The following is a 19,435-nucleotide window of genomic DNA, read 5'->3' as shown; positions in this document are numbered from 1 at the left end:
GCGAGGCCTTACATGCCTTGTGCTCTTGGCAAGGTGCTTGCCCGTCACTGCATTCTGCCTCGTGAGAGGAGGTGGTGGGATCCAAAGGCTTGGGGCGTCTTCAGTTGTGACCCCAATTCTGTACCACACCCACTACTTGGAGGACAAAGCAGAGACCAGCCCCCATCACTTTCCCTGCCTCGAGGGCTGCACATTGGACCTCTGACCCCATCCCCACTCCCACCTACTGCCATCCTGCCCTGTTACTGCCCCCACCACCAGCCAGCTTCCTGTTGGCCGGCCGGTCCCATTTGCCTTCCACATCTTTCCCCACTGCGCCTCAAGGAGTTCTGGTTGATTTCCTCACCAGGTGAGCTCCGACCCCTCCATGTACATCGAGGTGGAGAATGAGGTGACGACTGTGGGGGGCACAAAGCTGAGCCGCTTGAAGTGTAGCCGGGAAGGGAAGGAGTGGGAGACGGTGCTCACTGGCCGGATCCTCACCGCTGCCGGCAGCTGGTAAGAGCAGGTCTTTGCCTTGGAGACAAAGGCACTGGCCAAGTGGAACAGAAGTGACACAGAGCAGGGCCTTGGTGGTCCACTGGCTGCGCTCAGCTCCCATTGCTCAGGGTCTGAGGCTCCATCCTCACCCTGGGCCTATGGCAGGGGCCTCACTGAGAAGGCAGATCCAGCTTGTGCCGGGCACACCCAAGGGCCTGGTAGCCACTCTAGAGAGAGACACCTGATAGCACCTGCACTCTCGGGCAGGTGTTCTTGCTCAGGGAGTCACTTGTCTCTCCCACCCATTTTGGAAGGCCTTCTGAGCACAGTGGGTGCCGCCATACTCTGGTGTCCACCCCACCTGGGCAAGGCCCTCCTATAGCCAGGAGGTGGTCAGCCCCTGCTGTGCGGCTGCATCTTGGCTTCCTGCGAACTGCTCCCCTGGGTTGGTTTGCTGTAAGCTCAGAACAGTGAGCAGACCTGGGAGAAGGCGGACAGTCTCCAGGCAGAGGGCTCCAGCAGCCCTGCTGCCCAGCCCTGCTCTGTCCCTGTCTGCCAGCTATACCAGTTGTACCAGACACGGGCCGGTCCAGGCAGCGGGACGCCCCGTATCTTGGAGCCACCATGGCTTCCCCCCGTGACCCCGTCCCCTCTGCCTCTCAGTGATGTGGTGTGTGTCGCCTGTGAAAAGAGGCTGCTGTCAGTCTTCTCCACCTGTGGGCGCCGCCTCCTCCCTCCCATCCTCCTGCCGTCCCCGATCTCCACTTTGCACTGCACCGGCTCCTACGTCATGGCCCTCACCGCTGCGGCCACGCTGTCTGTCTGGTGAGAAGCAGGTGGCATTGGGGCCCGAGGGGCTGTGCCAGTCCCCCTCACTTCAGGGAGGTTGTCCCTGACAGACAGGCCCTCAGTGGGTCTTAATGCCCACAGAGGCCTGAGCATTTGGACATGGTGTTGGGGGGCTCTCCGGGGTGAGGGGAGGCCTGCAGAAGTGGGGCAGCTGGCCTGCCCACCACCACCCTTACAGGAGCAAACCATGTGACAAGACATGGTGCCAGATCACATGTGTTAAAGTCTGTGAGACCTCAGAAATGTGGTCTCAGCACCAGGCAGGGGCCATGCTTCTCCCAAGTTGACGTGGCATTGGTAATGGACTTACAGTCAGAGCCTCAGCCCTCTGCTCTGCATGTGCAGGGGAGTGTGGCGTGGGGAGCGGAAGCCGCCTGAGGCTGCACCCCTCTCAGGAGGCCAGCAGGGTCTGAGCCCGAGGCCTGTCCTGGTGCACTGTCCCTGCCACAGGGTAAGCCACTCCTGTCCCCCTCCAGGGACGTTCACAGACAGGTGGTGGTGGTCAAGGAAGAGCCTCTCCACTCCATCCTGGCAGGTAAGGCTGGCAGGGGTGGGCAGGGTGGGGAGCCCAAGTTCAGCTCTGGCACCCGTGTGCTTGCTTGGGGGTGGCAGTGAGCACAGCACGTGCAGAGTGGAGCAGTGACCCCTGAGGTGCCCCTGGGGCGCCTCTTGACAAGAACTCACTGGGACCCCTTCTTGGTTGTCTTTCTAGGAAGTGACATGACAGTTTCACAGATCTTGTTGACACAGCATGGAATCCCCGTGATGAACCTGTCTGATGGGAAGGCCTACTGCTTTAACCCATCACTGTCTACATGGTAAGCCCACCCGCCCAGCCCTTCTCTTGGGAGTGTCCGTCTGAGCTGGAGCCCAGCCCAACGAGCGACAGCCTCTGCCTGGCCCTCTCCTCTTGGAGCCTCGCCTGGAGTGGGGGCCATAGTGACCCCCTGAGCCTGTCTGCTGGCGGACATGGAGCTCTAACCCGCCAGCTCAGGCCGTCATCTACATGGAAGCTGCAGCCTCTCCACCCGCAGGCCTGTGCACTGTGCCTGCACTGTCCTTCGTCGTTTTGTTTGGAACAGGCATTTGAGCATTTTTATGGTTGTTGACGGGTATTTCCGCCCTCGCCTCCTGTGCCACCTTCACAGCAGACTCCTCAGCCCTGGTTTGTTCTGTGGCTTGGTGGGAGTCATGTGGCACCTCTGGCCGACGCCATGGGTTAGTGAGGTCTGTGCCTGTGCTCGGCCATTTGGAGTCCCTTTCTGAAAAGCTCGTATCCATCAGAGACCCTAACCCAGACCTGGAAAGAAGGTTACGCCTTGTATCGCATGCCCTCGGCTCTCTCCTGCCTGTACCCTTGTCCTTTAGGCCCCCCCAACTGCTGCTTCCCAGTCCTTCCTGATAAGAGTTGCTGGACACCAGTATATCCTCACACTGAGATCTCCGTCTTGAGTTTCAAAACACAACCCACTATCTGCTTTTCCAAGTTGCAGAATATTGTATTATATGTGGTTAGTGTAACTACAGAGACAAGGTGGTTATATAAGAAGGGAAATCTGGGCTGTGTGTTTGAGACACATTACAAAGGCACTGGGCTGTTTTTAAAAGTGTATAAGGAAATTTTTCTTTACAACGACACAAAGGGTCCAGAGCAGGTGGACTCCTGGGCTTTTGTGGGGGCTCAGGGAGGGTGGGCACCCGGGAACATTCCGAGCACAGCCCCCTGCCCGTGTTCCCAGAGCAGAAGTGTTCTCCTCAGGAGAGGACGTGGCCTCTGGTGCTCTGGCGGTGGACCTCCCAGTCTCCTGAGCTCTGCTCCTGCCTTTGCTCCCAGGAACCTGGTTTCTGACAAGCAGGACTCCTTGGCCCAGTGCGCAGACTTCAGGAGCAGTCTGCCTCCCCAGGACGCCATGCTGTGCTCAGGGCCCTTAGCCATAGTCCAGGGCCGCGCCTCCACGTAGGTGACCAGAGGGCTGGGGTGGGATGGGGGGTTGTGCCGACACGGGTGGTGGACCTGTGATGGCACTGTCTCAGGGTACAGGACACAGCTCTCACCTCAGCACGAGGGTGATGGTCTGAGGTGCAGCAGGTCATGGATGATCATGTTGGGCTGAACCTTGGGTGGGGGTGGGCTGCTGGCCTGACACCTCCGGGTGAGAGGGAGGTGCAGGGTGGGCACACCTGGGATCCACAGGCAGTGTGGAGTCTGACACCAGCTTCAGCCCCACTCCCTGCCCCACCCCCTGGCTTCCTGCCCATTCCCGGGACACATGGAGGCAGTCTTGTGACATGTACTTGCCATCCCAGCAGCTCAGGTCGGCAGGCGGCCCGGCTTTTCTCCGTGCCGCATGCTGTGCAGCGGGAAGCCACCCTGGCCTACCTGGAGAGCCAGGTTGCCGCAGCACTCACCCTGCAGTCCAGCCACGAGTACCGCCACTGGCTCCTCCTCTACGCCCGGTACCTCGTGAATGAAGGTAAGCTTCCTAGTGGCCTGCAAGGTGGGGCCAAGGTGCAGCTGCAACTGCAGCTCTGAACCCTTCCCCGGGGCCAGGAGGTGTGGGGCAGAGGATGTGTGGAAAGCATACTCGGAAGAGTGGGTGCAAGCCCAGCTCTCCCCTGGCCCCTACCTGCTGCCCCTCAGCCAGTAGTCAGTCTGTGAGCTTCCCCCAGGGAACAGCATCTGTTGGTATCAGTGGGCCTTCACCTCTGTTCCTCCTCCAAGCCCCTGATATCGTGAAAGGGCCGGCCCTCCAGCCCAACTTTCCCCACCAGGGCTCTTTCACTGTGTCCCCCTTCCCAGTGGTGTGCCCGCCTGCCCACCAGGAGAAAGCAAGGTGCTACCGCTTTCTGCCGCCTCCAGCTGCCTCTCATCTCCCCACTAGGCAAGCATAGCCCCAGGCTATGGCCTTGGGGACTGTCCTGCCCAAGCTCTCCATGTGTCACCACACAGCCCCAGCCTGCTTACGGAGCAGATTCCCCCAAAGCCTTTTCTGGCCTTCTTGCTTTGCTTTCAGCTCCTTCCCTGTTTTGTGTATGATTTGGAGAAAACAAATTAAGTATAAGAAAGAAAAAATTCGAGTTCCCGTCATGGCGCAGTGGTTAACGAATCCAACTAGGAACCATGAGGTTGCGGGTTCCATCCCTGGCCTTGCTCAGTGGGTTAAGGATCTGGCGTTGCCCTGAGCTGTGGCGTAGGTCGCAGATGCGGCTCAGATCTCGCGTTGCTGTGGCTCTGGCGTAGGCCAGTGGCTACAGCTCCAATTGGACCCCTAGCCTGGGAACCTCCATATGCTGCGAGAGTGGCCCAAGAAAATGGCAAAAAGACCAAAAAAAAAGAAGAAAGAAAGAAAAAATTGCCAGACCCCTACAAGCAGAACTCCCAGGTTGAGTTGCCAAGTCCCCTCCCTACCAGACGCCAGGGCCAAGTTAGGTTTGTGCTCTTCCTGCCCAGACTTCAGCCTCACTCCATTCCCAGAAAGCCTGCCTCCAGCCCCTCTGCTTTGTTCCCTGTGGGCGTCCCTCACTGGACTACCCCAGTGCCATTGCCTCCACCACTTGCTTCTCCTCCTCCGTCTTCATGCATCTGGCCCATGATCTGTGCACGGATCCCCCCTCTGCCTGTACCTTGCTCCCTCCACTGAAGGAGGAGGAACCCCTGCTATCTTCCAAAGGTCCTCAGGTTCCAGATTCATCCCCTGTTTTCCACCCTCATCTCTGGGTGATTTCATCCACTCCCTGTGGTGCAGCTGCCCATTCTGCCTCCAGCATTGCTGGTCTCCTCCAGTCTCCTCTGCTCTCACCACCTCCCCAGCCCAGACTCATTCCCACACCATCTCTTGTCTGGAGCCCGCTTCTGACCCTGCTCATCTACTGCCGCCACTGCCAGGTCTTCTCGAAAGCAGGCCTCAGGCCTGCTCCCTCCTTCCTCAACCCCCTGCAGCCCATCCCCTTGGGGACTCTGTCCCCAAGCTGCCCCATTCATCTTCCCTTGGGCCTGGGACACAGAGGCCACTGCGTTGGGCCAGGGCATGGGAGAGTGAGCAAGGCCTGTCCCTTAGGTCTTGGTGCCCTGACCTGCCCCCAAGGCAGCAAGTGGCCTTTGTTCATTCTGTTTGACGTCACAGCAACTTAGCATATTCTTGATTTTTTAATTTCTTTTTGTAATGTGTTCCTATTTGTTTTGTTTTGTTTTTGTTTTTGTTTTTGTTTGTTTTCTATAATTAGGGTTTGAATACCGACTCCGAGAAATATGCAAGGACTTACTGGGTCCGGTTCACTCCTCCACTGGAAGCCAGTGGGAGTCCACAGTAGTGGTAGGTGCTGCTTTCCTTCTTGCCACAAGAATTCTTTCTTGAAAAGTGAAAGTTGGGGTTGAAAAGTAAGCCACCGCACTTTGCAACTCTTCTCTGTTACACTTCTCCAGCACACTGCCAAGGGCCCGGTGTCAGAGGGTGAGGTTCTGGCCCTGACCACCCTGGTGGGAGCAGGGCCTTAACATCAGGGCCAAGGGAGCCTCCTCTCAGCCACGCACCTGTGCTGGGACAGCTACCCCCCAGGGGCGATGGCTCTGTTTAGCGGTGAAGGCAGACATCAGCAATAAGCACCTCGGTCATCCAGGTGGTATTAGGCTGTGGATCATGCTAAGAAAGAAGTGAACAGAAGTGAGACAAGTGTGCCTGGGAGAGTGGGCTGGGGAGGCCTCGCCTAGAAAGGACTTTGGGGTAAACCGGGGCAAAAGTGAGCCAGCTCCGTGCAGACCTGGGGAGTCTGTTGGTAGAGCCAACAGGAGACACAGAGACATTGGTACATGGAGACAAAAGAGAGTGACCTGAGTCCGACTGGGGTAGGAAGTGGATCGTGGGGCATGTGAGCTGTGGGAACAAGCCAGTCAGGGCATGTTTTTCTGCCATGGTCCCAAAAGTAGCTGAAGGTGACTCGGCCCCATGTAGTAGCCACAGAGAAGGAAAAGGAAATGGAGTCTATATGTATCCAACAAGGCAGGGGGCAGGCAGGTGGGTGTGGAGCCAGTGAAGGAGAGAGTGATACACATCATGAAATCACAACAATGAGACCTTTTGGGCTCACACAAGTGGGTGTTGGTGCAGCGGCTGGCTGTGCAAAGGAGCCACCTGGCGAGGGGGAGGTGGGTCCCACCACTTCACCCAGTGGCTGAGCAGCTGCTGTGGAGTGCTTGCTCTGTCCAGGCATGGTCTGGGTTCTAGCAGCAGCGGTGAAGCAGACCAGGGGGGCCCCACTGTCACAGCTCTGCATTCTTGGGGAGAAACAAGTGACGGGGACCCAGAATGTGCTGGCAGAGGTGGGTGCCCTGAGGACCAGTAAAAATGGGCAGTGGGTACAGAGAACTACCAGGGCACTGCTTTATATCAGGTGATCAAGCAGGTCCTGACTGACTGTCGGAGGTTAGAAATCAGGGACAAGCCCTGCAGATATTTAGGGGAAGAAATCCAGGCAAAGGGAACAGCAAGTATGGGGACGGCAAGGTGGGAGGGCTGGTGCAAAAGGAGCAGCTGAGCAGAGGCAAGGGGGCTGAAAGGGATGAGATCTGAAGTTTGGAGAGTCAGTCCCGGGAGGATTGGAGGCCTTGGTGTGTGCTTGGCTTCCTGTATTTTTTAGTCCATTATTTTGTTGCCATAGGTCTTAACTTGGTTGGTTAATAGAATCCTAAGTTTCAAAATCATTTTCCTTTAGCATTTGGAAAGCAATGTGCCACCAACTTTTAGCATTTGCTGTTGATGCTAAAAATCTGATTGCCATTGCTTTGTAAGCTCTGTGGGGACCCTGCCTCCATGTTTGAAGACTCACAAAGCTCCAGGGCTTTCATTCTTTCTGTGGACTTTACTTGGCTCTCTTCTGTGGTTATGTCTTCCCTTCTATTTTCCCCATCATCAGAAAGGTCATATCCTCCCTTTTTAAAGTCTGCTGTATCATTTTTTAGGATTTTAATTCTCCCTCAAATTTTCAATCTATCCTTCTCACCTGCTGAGCACAGTAAGTTGGTTATTGAAAGTTGAGTCTGTGAGTTCCCTTGTGGCTCAGCAGGTTAAGAACACGACATAGTGTCTGTGAAGACTCAAGTTCAACCCCCGGCCTTGCTCAGTGGGTTAAGGATCTGGCTTTGATGTGAGCTGTGGTGTAGGTTACAGGCACAGCTCGGATTTGGCGTTGCTATGGCTATGGTGTAGGCCGGCAGCTGCAGCTCTGATTTGACCCCTAGCCTGGGAACCTCCATATGCGGTGGGTACAGCCCTAAGAAGACACACACAAATAAAAGTTGAGCCTGGTAGTCCTAGTACCAGGTGCCCTTCTTGGTCTGTTTCTGTTGCCTGTAAGTGTTTCTGCTAGTTGTCATTCGTATCATCCTATCTCATGTGCCTGGTTATTTTCAGCCATCTACTGGACATGGTATTTGAAAAAGCATTTGTAGAAATGGTTTGAGCCTCAGGTGATGTTACCTTCTCCGCAGAACAGTTGATGCACTGCTGTGCCAGCTCTTAAAGCTCCAGCACTACAGAGTCTCTTCACCCAGTTCAGGGCTAGAGGTTTTCTGGGCTGCCTGGGAACTTCGCAAACCTGGGCACTTGCTGGTGCATCCCTTGGGTCTACCAGCACAGAGGAAGGTGCTGTCCCAAGGACCCCCATTTTTCCCAAGAACCCCCATTTCTCAAGTCTGACAGACGTTCACTCAGCCTTTTCCTCATCAATGCATGTTCCCAAGGCAAAAGTGTCCCTCTAGCTTTCACCTTCTACACCCTGGCTCAGTCCTTGACCTCCGCACACACTATTTCAGCTTTGTCCTCTGTCCTCAACAGGAGGAGCTGTTCTGAATTACCTGCAGTAGTAGATATTTCCCAGCACACCTCCCTGCCATATGCTTGAGTGGGCAGTAGGTAGGCATGGGCCTGATGAAGCCATCCCCCTGACCAGGTTGTGGGGCTCTGCTCTTTGACTCTCCTGCCACTCTGGGAGCCTTAGCTCAAGACATTAGCCAGAGCTCTACATACCCCTTCTCTGTCTCAGCAGAAGGCAAGCCCTCTAGGCCAAAGTGGTGAGGGAGCAAGGGGCACAGACAGACCACCAGCCAACAGCCATGCACCCTCCAGTCCCCCTCCTTCCTGCTATTCTTGCTGGCATCCTCACTGGGACTTTGCCCAGGAGAGCCTGTGGCTACCTTCTCAGGGGCACCATCAGGATTTCTCCCATACGTAAACCCTAAAATCACAGGATACCCCATCTAATAGTGGCTGAAGTTAGTTTTATTCTGTCTTCCAAAACCAGTCATTTGGAGTTAAGTGCTAGTCTATAACTTTGTGATTCTCTTGGCCTCATGATTGCAAGATGAGGAGGAAGTCCAGTTCAAGGAAGGAGGACAGAAGGAAGCCAGCAGCAGTGTCCTTCCCTCTTACCAGGAAAAGAAAGGCTCTCAGAAGCCAGCCTGTGCCACACAAGCAGCAAAGCATATGGAGGGAGGTTGGGAACATGAGCCGCAAAGAGCACATGGGAAAAGTCTTGGCACAGGTATGGACAGAGCCAGCACCTGCTGTCTGCACATCCCTCTCACCTTAGCACTCTTCTGAATTTATGCATTTTTTTAAAAATATTTTTACTGTCTCTTCATTTGAATATTAGGGACAGAAGGTGTGAGTTGAATATGAACCCTCTGCCTTCTTGTTGAGTTTCTTTGTGAAGACTTTTATGGTGAGAATTGGTCATTCAAATGGGACTGGTCCTCTAGATGTCTGGGAAATGGAGCTGATGAGCAGTGCTAACCCAGCAGCCCTCCCAAGAGGCGTATTGAAAAAAGCATCATTTCATATATTTAAGAGCCACTTGTGGAGTTTCCCTTGTGGCTCAGTGGTAGCATCCATGAAGACATGGGTTTGATCCCTGGCCCCCACTCAGAGGGTTAAGGATCCAGTGTTGCCATGAGCTACAGTGTAGGTCACTGACACAGCTCAGATCTGGCGTTGCTGTGGCTGTGGCACAGATTGGCAGCTGCAGTTCTGATTTGACCCCTTGCCTGGGAACTTCCATATGCCACAGCTGTGGCCCTAAATTTAAAAAAGAGAACCACTTGTATTTCCTGTTGAAATACTTTGGTGTCATGTGTTTTTCTTACTAGTTTATAGAAATTTTTTATGTATTGGGAAATTTTGTGATATGAGCTGCTTGTGTGCCTTGGAGGACCCCAGAAATCCAGGATCCTTTCCCTCAAAAGATCTTTGTGCAAGATGGAAGCAGTAGTCAGAGGCTTGGGGCACTGAGCAGCTGTGCTGGTGACGTGTCTCCCTAGCCAGGCCCTCCCTGCTCTTAGGAAGCTTCCCTTTGACAAGATCTTCATTTCAATACCTGTGACACTGCCCAGAGAAGTGGTGTTGATCCTGTCCAGGCTGCTACCTGACAACAGTGGACAGCATCTTCCATTTCTGAGAGCCCAGGGTGGGAAATGGTGCTGGGGACCTGAAGGTACACCTTTCAGGCCCAAGGGCACATCCTTTGGTAGTTCACCCTGATGCCACATGCAAGCAGAACATTTTGCTTTACTTATAATAATTTACTTCATTCCATTTCTTTTTCTTTTTTCTTTTTTCTTTTTTTTATTTTTTTTTTTAGGCCACACCCACGGCATATGGATGTTCCCAGGCTAGGGTCGAATCAGAGCTGCAGCTTCTGGCCTGCACCACAGTCACAGCTACTTGGGATCCAAGCTTTGTCTGCAATCTGCACCACAGCTCACAGCAATGCTGGATTCTTAACCCACCAAGCAAGGCCAGGGATCAAACCTGTGTCCTCATGGATAACAGTCCAGTTTGTTACCACTGAGCCGCAACAAGAACTCCCCCATTTCATTTTTAATACATTTTTCAGTTTTTTAATTTTAAAATTTATCTTAAACTTATTTTTAATGATCACATATTTCAAAAATTAAAAGGTACAATAGTTTTGATTAAGTTTTGAAGTCAGGAAGCATGAGGCTGTTTACCCTTTTATCATCTTTCTCAAGATAATTGGGGCTATTCCAGGTCCCTTGAGATTCCATAAGAATTTTAGGATAGATTTTTCTATTTCTGTGAAAAATGCCATTAAGATATTGATAGGGAGTGCACTAGATCGATAAATTGCTGTTGGCATTATTGATAACTTAAACAATATTAAGCCTTCCTATCCATGAACATGGGATGTCTTTCCATTTATTTGTGTCTTTAATTTCTTTCAGCAACATTTTTTAGTTTTCAGTATACTAGTCTTTTGCCTCCTAGGTTAAGTGTATTCCTAAGTATTTGTACTTTTGGATATTATTGCAAATGGAATTCTTTTTTTTTTTTTTTTTTTTTTTTTTTGTCTTTTTGCCTTTTCTAGGGCTGCTCCCACGGCAAATGGAGGTTCCCAGGCTAGGAGTCTAATCAAAGCCGTAGCCACTGGCCCACACCAGAGCCACAGCAACGGAGGATCTGAGCCACATCTGCGACCTACACCACAGCTCACGGCAACGCCAGATCCTTAACCCACTGAGCAAGGCCAGGGATCGAACCTGCAACCTCATGGTTCCTAGTTGGATTTGTTAACCACTGAGCCACAACAGGAACTCTGGAATTGTTTTTCTTAATTTTTTTCCTAGGTTGTTGGTTGTCAGTGTATAAAACGAAATTGATTTTTGTGTGTTAATTTCATATTCTGCAAATTCGTTAGATTCATTTATTAGTTCTAACAAGTTTTTTGTGGAATCTTTAGGGTTTTTCTACATATAAGATTATGTTGCCTGCAAGCAGATAAGTTTACTTCTTTCTTTCAAATGTGCCTTTTTCCTTTTTTGCCTCATTGTTCTGGCGAAGACTTTTTAATATTGAATAGAAGTTGAATAAAAGTGGTGAAAGTGAAGGTCCCCTGTGGTGCACAGGGTTGAGGATCTGGCACTGTCACTGAAGCAGTTCAGGTCATTGCTGTGGCTAGGTTCAGTCCCTGACCTGGGAATTTCCACATGCTGTGGGTTCAGGGGGGAAAAAGTGGTGAAGGTGAGGCATCCTCACCTTGTTGCTGATCTTGGTACAAAAGTTTTCAGTCTTTTAACAATAAGATGCTAGCTGGGGGCCTTTCATACATGACCTGAATTTTATTGAAGTAGTTTCCTTCTATTACCAGTTTGTTGAGTATTTTAGTAGTGGAAGTATGTTGAATTTTGTCAAATGCTTTTTCTGCATCAATTGAGATGGTCTGGGATTTTTTTTTCCCCTTTATTTTATTAATGTGGTGTTGATTAGTTTCTTGAACCACCCTTGCATTCCAGATATAAGTCACACTTAGTTATAGTATATAATTCTTTCAGTTTGCTATTAAATTCTGTTCAATAAAGTATTTTGTTCAAGATTTATTAATGTTCACATGAGACATTGGTCTGTTTTCTTATACTTTCTTTGTCTGGCTTTGATATCAGGATAATGATGACCTCATAGAATGAATCTGAACATATTCTTTTCACATTTTTTGAACGAGTGTGTGGAGGATTGTTGTTAATTCTTTACATGTTTGGTAAAACTCACCAGTAAAGGCATATGGTCAGTCTTAGGCTTGTCTTTGTTGGGAAGTTTTTGATTACTGACTCAGTCTCCTTACTCCTTATAGGTCTGTTCACATTTGCTCTTTCTTCATGATTCAGTCTTGGTAGGCTATATATTTCTTAAGAAGTTGTCCATTTTATCTGGGTCATCCAGTTGGTTGGTGTCCAATTGCTCATAGCATTCTCTTATTTATAATCCTTTTTTTATTTTTGTGGCATCAGTTGTAATGTGCCTGTTTCATTTCTGATTGTCATTATTTGAGTCTTCTTTCTTTTCTTCTTAGTCCATGTAGCTAAATGCTTTGTCAGTTTTGATGACCATTTTTGCTTTTATTATTTTCTCTATTATTTTTCTATTTATTTTCACTGCTTGCTTTGGGTTTAGTTTGCTCTTATGTTTCTAGTTTTATTAAATGTGATGTATTACTGATTTGAGATCTTTCTGTAGATTCTTTTTTTTTTTTCCTTTTTCAGCCGCACTTGCATATGGAAGTTTCTGGGCCAGGGATCAAAACCAAGCCACATCTGCGACCTTTGCCACAGCTGCAGAGATATCCTATCTTTAACCCACTGCGCTGGGTCAGGGATGGAACTGGCAACACCTCAGAGACAAGCCGTATCACCAACCCACTGCACTACAACAGGAGCGCCTTTTTTTTTTTTTTTTGATTTGCACACAGCATGCAGAAGTTCCTAGGCTAGGGATTGAACATATAATTTCTTGACAGTGACAATGCCAGATCTTTAACCCGCTGAGCCACTAGGGAACTCAACTCCTCTTTGCAGAGTCCTCTAATTACAAATTTCTCTCTAACTAATGCTTTTGCTACATCCCGTAATTTTACTGTGTTGTGTTTTCATTTTCATCTGTCTCTAGATATTTTTAACTGCCCTTGTAATTTCTTCTTTGAATTATTAGTTTAACAATGTATTAATTTCCACATATTTGTGGGTACTCCAGTTTTCCTTCTATTGAATTCTAGTTTCTTTCCATTGTGAATGGAAAAGATGCTTTTATGATTCAGTCTTTTTAAACTTACTGAGACTTGTTTAGTAGCCTAACATATGGTCTGTCCTGGTGAATATTCCATATGCACTGGAGAAAAATATATATTCTGCTATTGTTGGATGGAGTGTTTTGTTTGTATGTCCCTTAGGTCAAATTAATCTGTAATGCTTTTCAGGTCCTCTGTGTCTTATTGATCTTCTATCTGGTTGTTCTGTTATTGAAAATGGGATATTGAAGTCTCCTACAGATTGTAGGACTGTCTCAGTTCTCCTTTCAACTCAGATAATGTTTACACTGTATGATTAGGAACTCTGATGTTAGATGCATATCATATATGTTTCTGTCTGTTACATCTTTTTAGTGAATTGACCCTTTTATTGTTATACAGTGTCCTTTGTCTTCTTGTAACAATTTTTGATGTAAAATCTATTTTGTCTGCTATTAGTATAGCCATCTCTTCTCTGTTTTGGTTATTATTTACATAGGTTATCTTTTTCTATCTTTTCATTTTCAACCTATATGTGTCCTTCAGATCTGAGTTCCTTGTAAGCAGTATGTAGTTGGATCCTGTTCTTTAATCCTTTTTTTTTTCTGGCCAGCCTGTGGCATATGGAGTTGCTGGCCAGGGATCAGATCGGAACCACAGTTGCAACCTATGCTGCAGCTGCGGTAATGCCAGATCCTTAACCCACTGTGCTAGACTGGGGATTGAACCTGTGTTCAGCGCTCCAGAAACTCCACCGATCCCATTCCACAGCAGGAACTCCCTTTTATCCATTTTTTGATTGAAGAATTTAATCCATTTATAGTGTAAAAAATTATTGACATGTAAAGATGTAATGTTCCCATTTTGTAATTTATTTCTGTGTGTTTTATACCTTTTTTTTTGTCTCTCACTTCCTCCTTTACTATCTTTCTTTGTTTAGTTAATTGTTTTGGTAAAATGGTTTGATTCCCTCCTCATTTCCTTTTGTGTATATTCTCATAGATATTTTATTTTTGGTAACTGAGGAGATAACAAAAACATTGTAAAGTTATAACAATCTATTTTAAACCAAATTACCATTTAATTTCAGTTGCATACAAAAACATTGCATACTCCTTTACAGGTCCACTCTGCCCACTTTGTAATTGAAGTCACAAATGATATTTTTATATATTATGTCACAATTAACTTAAATTTATAATATCTCTTTTTTTGTCTTTTAAACCCTGTAAAAGAATTAAAATGGAGTTACCATATTATCACATAATATGGGTTGGGTTTTTTGTTTGTTTTTGCTTTTTAGCGCCACACCTGTAGCATATGGAAGTTCCCAGGCTAGGGCTCCAATCGGAGCTATAGCTGCTGGCCTATGCCACAGTAATGTGGGATCCAAGCCATGTCAGCGTCCTACACCACAGCTCACGGCAGCACCAGATTCTTAACCCACTGAGTGAGGCCAGGGATGGAACCTGCAACTTCATGGATACTAGTCAGGGTCGTTACTGCTGAGCCACAACAGGAACCCCGTCATAATGTAGATTTTTATATTTATTTGTGTATTTGTTTACCAGAGTTGTTTTTTTTATGTTTTGTTTTGTTTTTTGGGTTTTTTTTGCTGCACCTGTGGCATGTAGAAGTTCCAGGCCAGAGATTGAACCCATGCCACAGCAGCAGTCTGAGCCACTGCAGTGATAGTGCCTGATCGTTAACCTGCTGTGCCACAGTGGCAACTCCCCTGGAGAATTTTATGCTTTTTTGTCTAGTGACCTTTCATTTCAGCTTGAACAATTCTCATACATTAGGTTTAATAGTAATAAACTCTGTAAGGTTTATTTACCTAGGAATGTCTTAAATTCTTCCTTGTTTTTGAGAGATGGTTTTGCTTGATGTAGTATTCCCAGACGTCACTTTTTCTTTTAACACTTTAAATGTGCCATCCCACTATCTTCTGGCCTTCACAGTTTCTGCTGAAAAATCCACTTATTATCTTATTGAGGATCCCTTTTACATAACATATCACTTTGCTTTCAAAATTCTCTCTTAGTCTTTGACTTTCCACAGTTTGATTATAATGTATCACAGTATGGGGTTTTGTTTTGTTGTGTTGTTTTTTCCTTTTTAGGGCTGAACCTCCAGCATATGGAAGTCCTCAGGCTAGGGGTCAAATCACAGCTGCAGCTACTGGCCTACAATTACAGCCACAGCAACACAGGAGCCAGGCTGCATCTTCGACCTATTCCATAGTTTTTGGCAACAGCAGATCTTTAACCCACTGGGCAAGGCCAGGGATCTAACCTGCATCCTCGTGTATACTAGTCAGATTCTTAACCCACTGAGCCACAATGGGAACTCTCCCCTTTGGGTTTTTCCTGCATGGAGTGTTTGGTAGCCTTCTTGAATTTGTAGATCCATGTTTTTTTTCCTCTGACTTGAAACATTTTCAGCCATTCTTTCTCCAAATAAGCTCTTAGCCTTTCTCTCTGTTATATTTCTGGGACTCATATAGTACATATATTGATCTGCTTAATGGTGCCCTTTAAGTGCCTTTGGCTATTTTCACTTTGCCTTTTTTTTTGTTGTTGTTCTTCAAACTCCGTAATTTCAAATAACCTGACTTCGGGTTCACTGGTTCTTCTTTTTGTCTAATCAAGTTGGCTGTAACCTTTCTAGTAAATTTTTCTGTTCTGTTATTGTGGTTTTAAGCTGTAGAATTTCAGTTTGGTTCCCTTTTATAATTTCTGTCTGTCGATCTTCTCATTTTGTTCACATATCATTTTCCTGGTTTCATTTAGTTGTCTGTCCGTGTTCTCTGTGAGCATATTTAAGACAGTCGTTTTAAAAGTCTTTGTCATGTAACTTCCAAGCCTATGTCCCTTTAGGGTCAGAATCTGGAGATGTATGTTATTCCTCTGAATGGGCCATGTTTCCCTGTTTCTCTGTATGACTTGTGATCTTTTATTGAATATTGGGCACTTGAAAAAAAAAAACACCTTTCCCCATCTTTACACACTGGTTCCACTACTCAGCCTGTTGTGAAGGCTCGTGGTCCTCTCAGACCTTTTCTGGAGATGCATCTTTCCCAGGCATGTACAAGACTGCCTTTAATGATTTACTTTCCCTGAAAGTCTCCTGTTTCGTTCCACAACCTTAGATGTCTATTGTACTCTACCCATAATCTCCTGACCCCTGAAGCTCTCACATGCGACAGTGCTCACCACTATCTTTTGCAGCCTCTATCCTGTTCTCCATACTGTGCCCCTGTTCGATCACTACTCTTCATTCACTTAGGTTTTCTATAAGTTTTTCAAGTTTTGCAAACCCATGTGATTGCTGTTGCAGATAGGCAGGTCTGGCTGCATTTCAATAAAATCATTTATCAAAATAGATGGTAGGCCTGATTTGGCTTATGCCAGTCCATGATCTACATGATACTTATTTTGTTGAGGTTTGCATTAGAACAAGTTTTCATATCTCCATGTATGCCAAAGAAAAATATATGTTCTCTAGTTGTGGGGGCCTCGTTCTGTATATGTCTGTCAGGTCATGTTTATTAATGTTCAGATTGAGTTACCAGAATCTGGTGGTTTTTGCCTTTCTGACCCATCACTAATTGAATGTATATTGAAACCTCACTATAAGGGTGGTTTTGTTCTTCTCTTTTGACTGTTTCTCCGGTGATGGTTTTTGTCTCAAAATCTACTTTATCTGATAATTGTAATACTAGTTTTTTGGGGTTTTTTACTATTTACTAATATAGCTTTCTCCATCTTAAATTTTAGCCTTTCTGTATACATGTTTGTGTTGTATATGTTGTTGCCAACATCAGGTAAAACTGGCTTTTGTTGTATCTAACCAGCTGTTTTTTCACCACCAAATTCAAGCCATTTACATTTTTTTGTTACCATATATATATATATATATATATATATATATATATGTTTGTGTGTGTGTGTCTTTTAAGGGCCGCACTAACGGCATATGGAGGTTCCCAGGCTAGGGGTCACAGCCACAGCAACATGAGATCCGAGCCACGTCTGCAACCTACATCACAGCTCATGGCAACACTAGATCCTTAACCCGCTGAGTGAGGCCAGGGAATTGAACCTGTGTCCTCATGGATGCTAGTCAGATTCGTTTCCACTGAGCTATGATGAGAACTCCTCTGTATGTGTCATTTTTAAGACCAACATCAACTTCAGCAAGAGTTAATCACATTGCTTTCCTTGTCCCTTTAGCATCATCTGGATTTGATTCTTAAGTGAAGTATACCCATATTATTTCTTTAAATATTTCCTTCTGTCTGTCTTATCTCCTGGGGGACCCATTATATAGATGTTGGGCCCATTGCTGCTCTCCATCATCCTTTTAGGCAACTGCACAGTCTCTCCTCCTGCAGTGAACCCTCTGCTCGAGTGTGGACCGCTGTTCCGTCTGACCTCACTCTGACTTACCCTCAGCAGTGTCCAGTCTCCTTCAACCACTGTGTTGCTCAAAGTTAATACCATACTTGGTTCTTTTCTGTAATTCATCATCTTTCTACCCCTTATTTTAGCATCTTGGTCCTTCTCTTCCAGTGGTCATTGTTGTCAGTTGGTGGCTTTCCATTTATAGCAGCTGTGCTCCTCACAGACCTGTGCAATGAAGGGCCCAAGCACATCTGGTGCCCGTGCACCCAGGCATGAAAGAAGGTGCAGCAAGAGCCAAGGGTAGAGACTGGAGGACTGTCAAACCCAGGGCCATCATTGTCACCCAGGCCCCTCCTGGCACCTGGGCTTGACCTCAATCCCCTGGAGAGCATTTACCCGTCCCTATGCCCTGATAGCCTGCTTCCATCCTTCCCGGAAAGCTAATAAGCTACTCTGGCCACTAACCCATGCATTCAAAGTCCAGGTGTATGCCAGCAGACTTAGGGGACACAGAAGAGCAGAGCCTACCCTGTTACCTGTTCCCGTGTCCCTCCCTACACCCCGCCACTCCACCCCAAATGCCCCAGCTCAGCTTTTCAGCTGTCACAGGGCCTCCCAGCATACAGAGAAATTATTTTTGTCCATCTTTAGTTTCTTCAGGAGGTGCTTGCAGGGATCTCTGTCAGACCAGTGAAGGCTCCCAGGCTAGGTCTCCTTCCTGTCATCTGCATTCAGCTGTTACTCCTGTCCCCACAGGGTCTGCGGAAGAGGGATCTGCTGAAGGAGCTGCTGCCTGTCATAGGGCAGAACCTCCGCTTCCAGCGCCTCTTCACCGAGTGTCAGGAACAGCTCGACATCCTGAGAGACAAGTAGCCTGCCCAGGCCCACCCCGGCCACAGCAAACGCAGAGCCGCCTCTCACCTCGCTGGGCCACAGGAGGATGAAGAGATGCTAATAGGGGGTGGGCTGTCCTGCACCAGCACTGGCCCAGCCCCCTGGGCAAACTTCCCCTGTGTCCTGGGCCTATTGCCCCTCAGGGAGGTAGCTCTGCCCACAATTCATCCCTCCCTCCAGGACCTCAGTGCAGAGCGGGGGCCAGTGAGGCACTCCGAGGCCGGCTGTCTCCAGCACGGCCCCAAGGTGGATAGTAGCCCCTGCCACTGGAGGTGCTGTGCTGCTCCCACTACAACAAATGAGCCATGTGTGTGAGAGAGCCAGCCCAGAGACGCTAGTGTACTGTGTGGTCAGCAGACTGACCTGAGACCTATGTGAAAGGAAAGGCTATCCAACACACGGACTATTTTTGTACTAGAATTTGCTAACTTGTAATATGGAATTTTCCTTTTGGCCAATAATCAGGATTTCCCTATAAGTCACTTGGACATTGGTCACTTGTAGGAAATTTAAACTCTAATTATGACAGCTACATTGAAAACAAATTGTACTGAAATTAACTTGTCTATCTTCATTTGGTTTTAATTTTTCAATGTTTGTAAAAAGAGACTTTTGGGGGGAATAGGGCGGAGGGCGGGTGATTTCTTTTGTAAGTGTAAAATAAATGAACACGCATTGGATACCAAATGATCCTGATTTCAGCAGCCTCTACCTTCCAACTTCCACTTTCCTCACCTACACTGTGGGTTCTGCTCCTGAAATGGGCAGTGACAAAACACTGGAGCCAGAAGGGGTCTTTGATGTCCTCTCATCCCCCCGGCCCCTCCACACGGAAGTCATTTCACAGCATGGAGGTCACTTTCCGTGCAGCATCTCAATCTGAGCTGGCCTAGCAGACTGGCTCCTTGTACATGTCTTCTCCCCAGCCTGGTGTCAAGGTCTGTGGTTCTGTCTGCTCTGTGCTCTGGGTCCCTGATCGTGTTGGACACCAAAGGTTGCCACTGACTTGCCAATTTCATCAGTAAACAAACTTGATTTTCCTGAAGAATTATCTGGAAATTGGGATTTTCTTAGAAAGTTATCCAGATGCTGACCCACAGGAGAAGAGAGTCAGATTCGTCAAGCATAGGGAAGGCTAAGCACGTTCTCCCCTGGGTCCTAAACCTCATTGTTGCCTCCCTGCCAGCTGTGTGGTCCTGAGTCTGGAAAGGAGGCCTGGATGAGTGGCCACTGACACC

At 47.9% G+C, this 19,435-nt stretch overlaps 1 protein-coding gene across 9 annotated transcripts in view; it reads left to right on the top strand.

The window, feature by feature from the left end:
• The window catches only part of LOC100152722 (protein HIRA), a 73,293-nt gene extending 54,406 nt beyond the window's left edge, over window positions 1-18,887 (top strand). For 5 of the 9 annotated variants that reach the window (XM_005654114.3, XM_021074295.1, XM_005654119.3 and 2 more), the window contains 8 exons: window positions 350-498; window positions 1,144-1,305; window positions 1,806-1,864; window positions 2,042-2,147; window positions 3,164-3,286; window positions 3,637-3,803; window positions 5,554-5,642; window positions 18,060-18,887. In XM_005654114.3, coding sequence (XP_005654171.1) covers window positions 350-498; window positions 1,144-1,305; window positions 1,806-1,864; window positions 2,042-2,147; window positions 3,164-3,286; window positions 3,637-3,803; window positions 5,554-5,642; window positions 18,060-18,176 — 972 coding nt within the window. In that variant the 3' untranslated portion in view covers window positions 18,177-18,887. The remainder of the gene's footprint in view (window positions 1-349; window positions 499-1,143; window positions 1,306-1,805; window positions 1,865-2,041; window positions 2,148-3,163; window positions 3,287-3,636; window positions 3,804-5,553; window positions 5,643-18,059) is intronic. The other 4 variants (XM_005654115.3, XM_021074294.1, XM_021074293.1 and 1 more) reach the window with 3 other exon arrangements.

This window comes from Sus scrofa, chromosome 14 (genome assembly GCF_000003025.6).
Source record: "Sus scrofa isolate TJ Tabasco breed Duroc chromosome 14, Sscrofa11.1, whole genome shotgun sequence".
NCBI classification, from domain to species: Eukaryota; Metazoa; Chordata; class Mammalia; order Artiodactyla; family Suidae; genus Sus; species Sus scrofa.
Note: the sequence above shows the minus strand (reverse complement) of the source record. Positions and strands in the feature narration are given on the sequence as shown.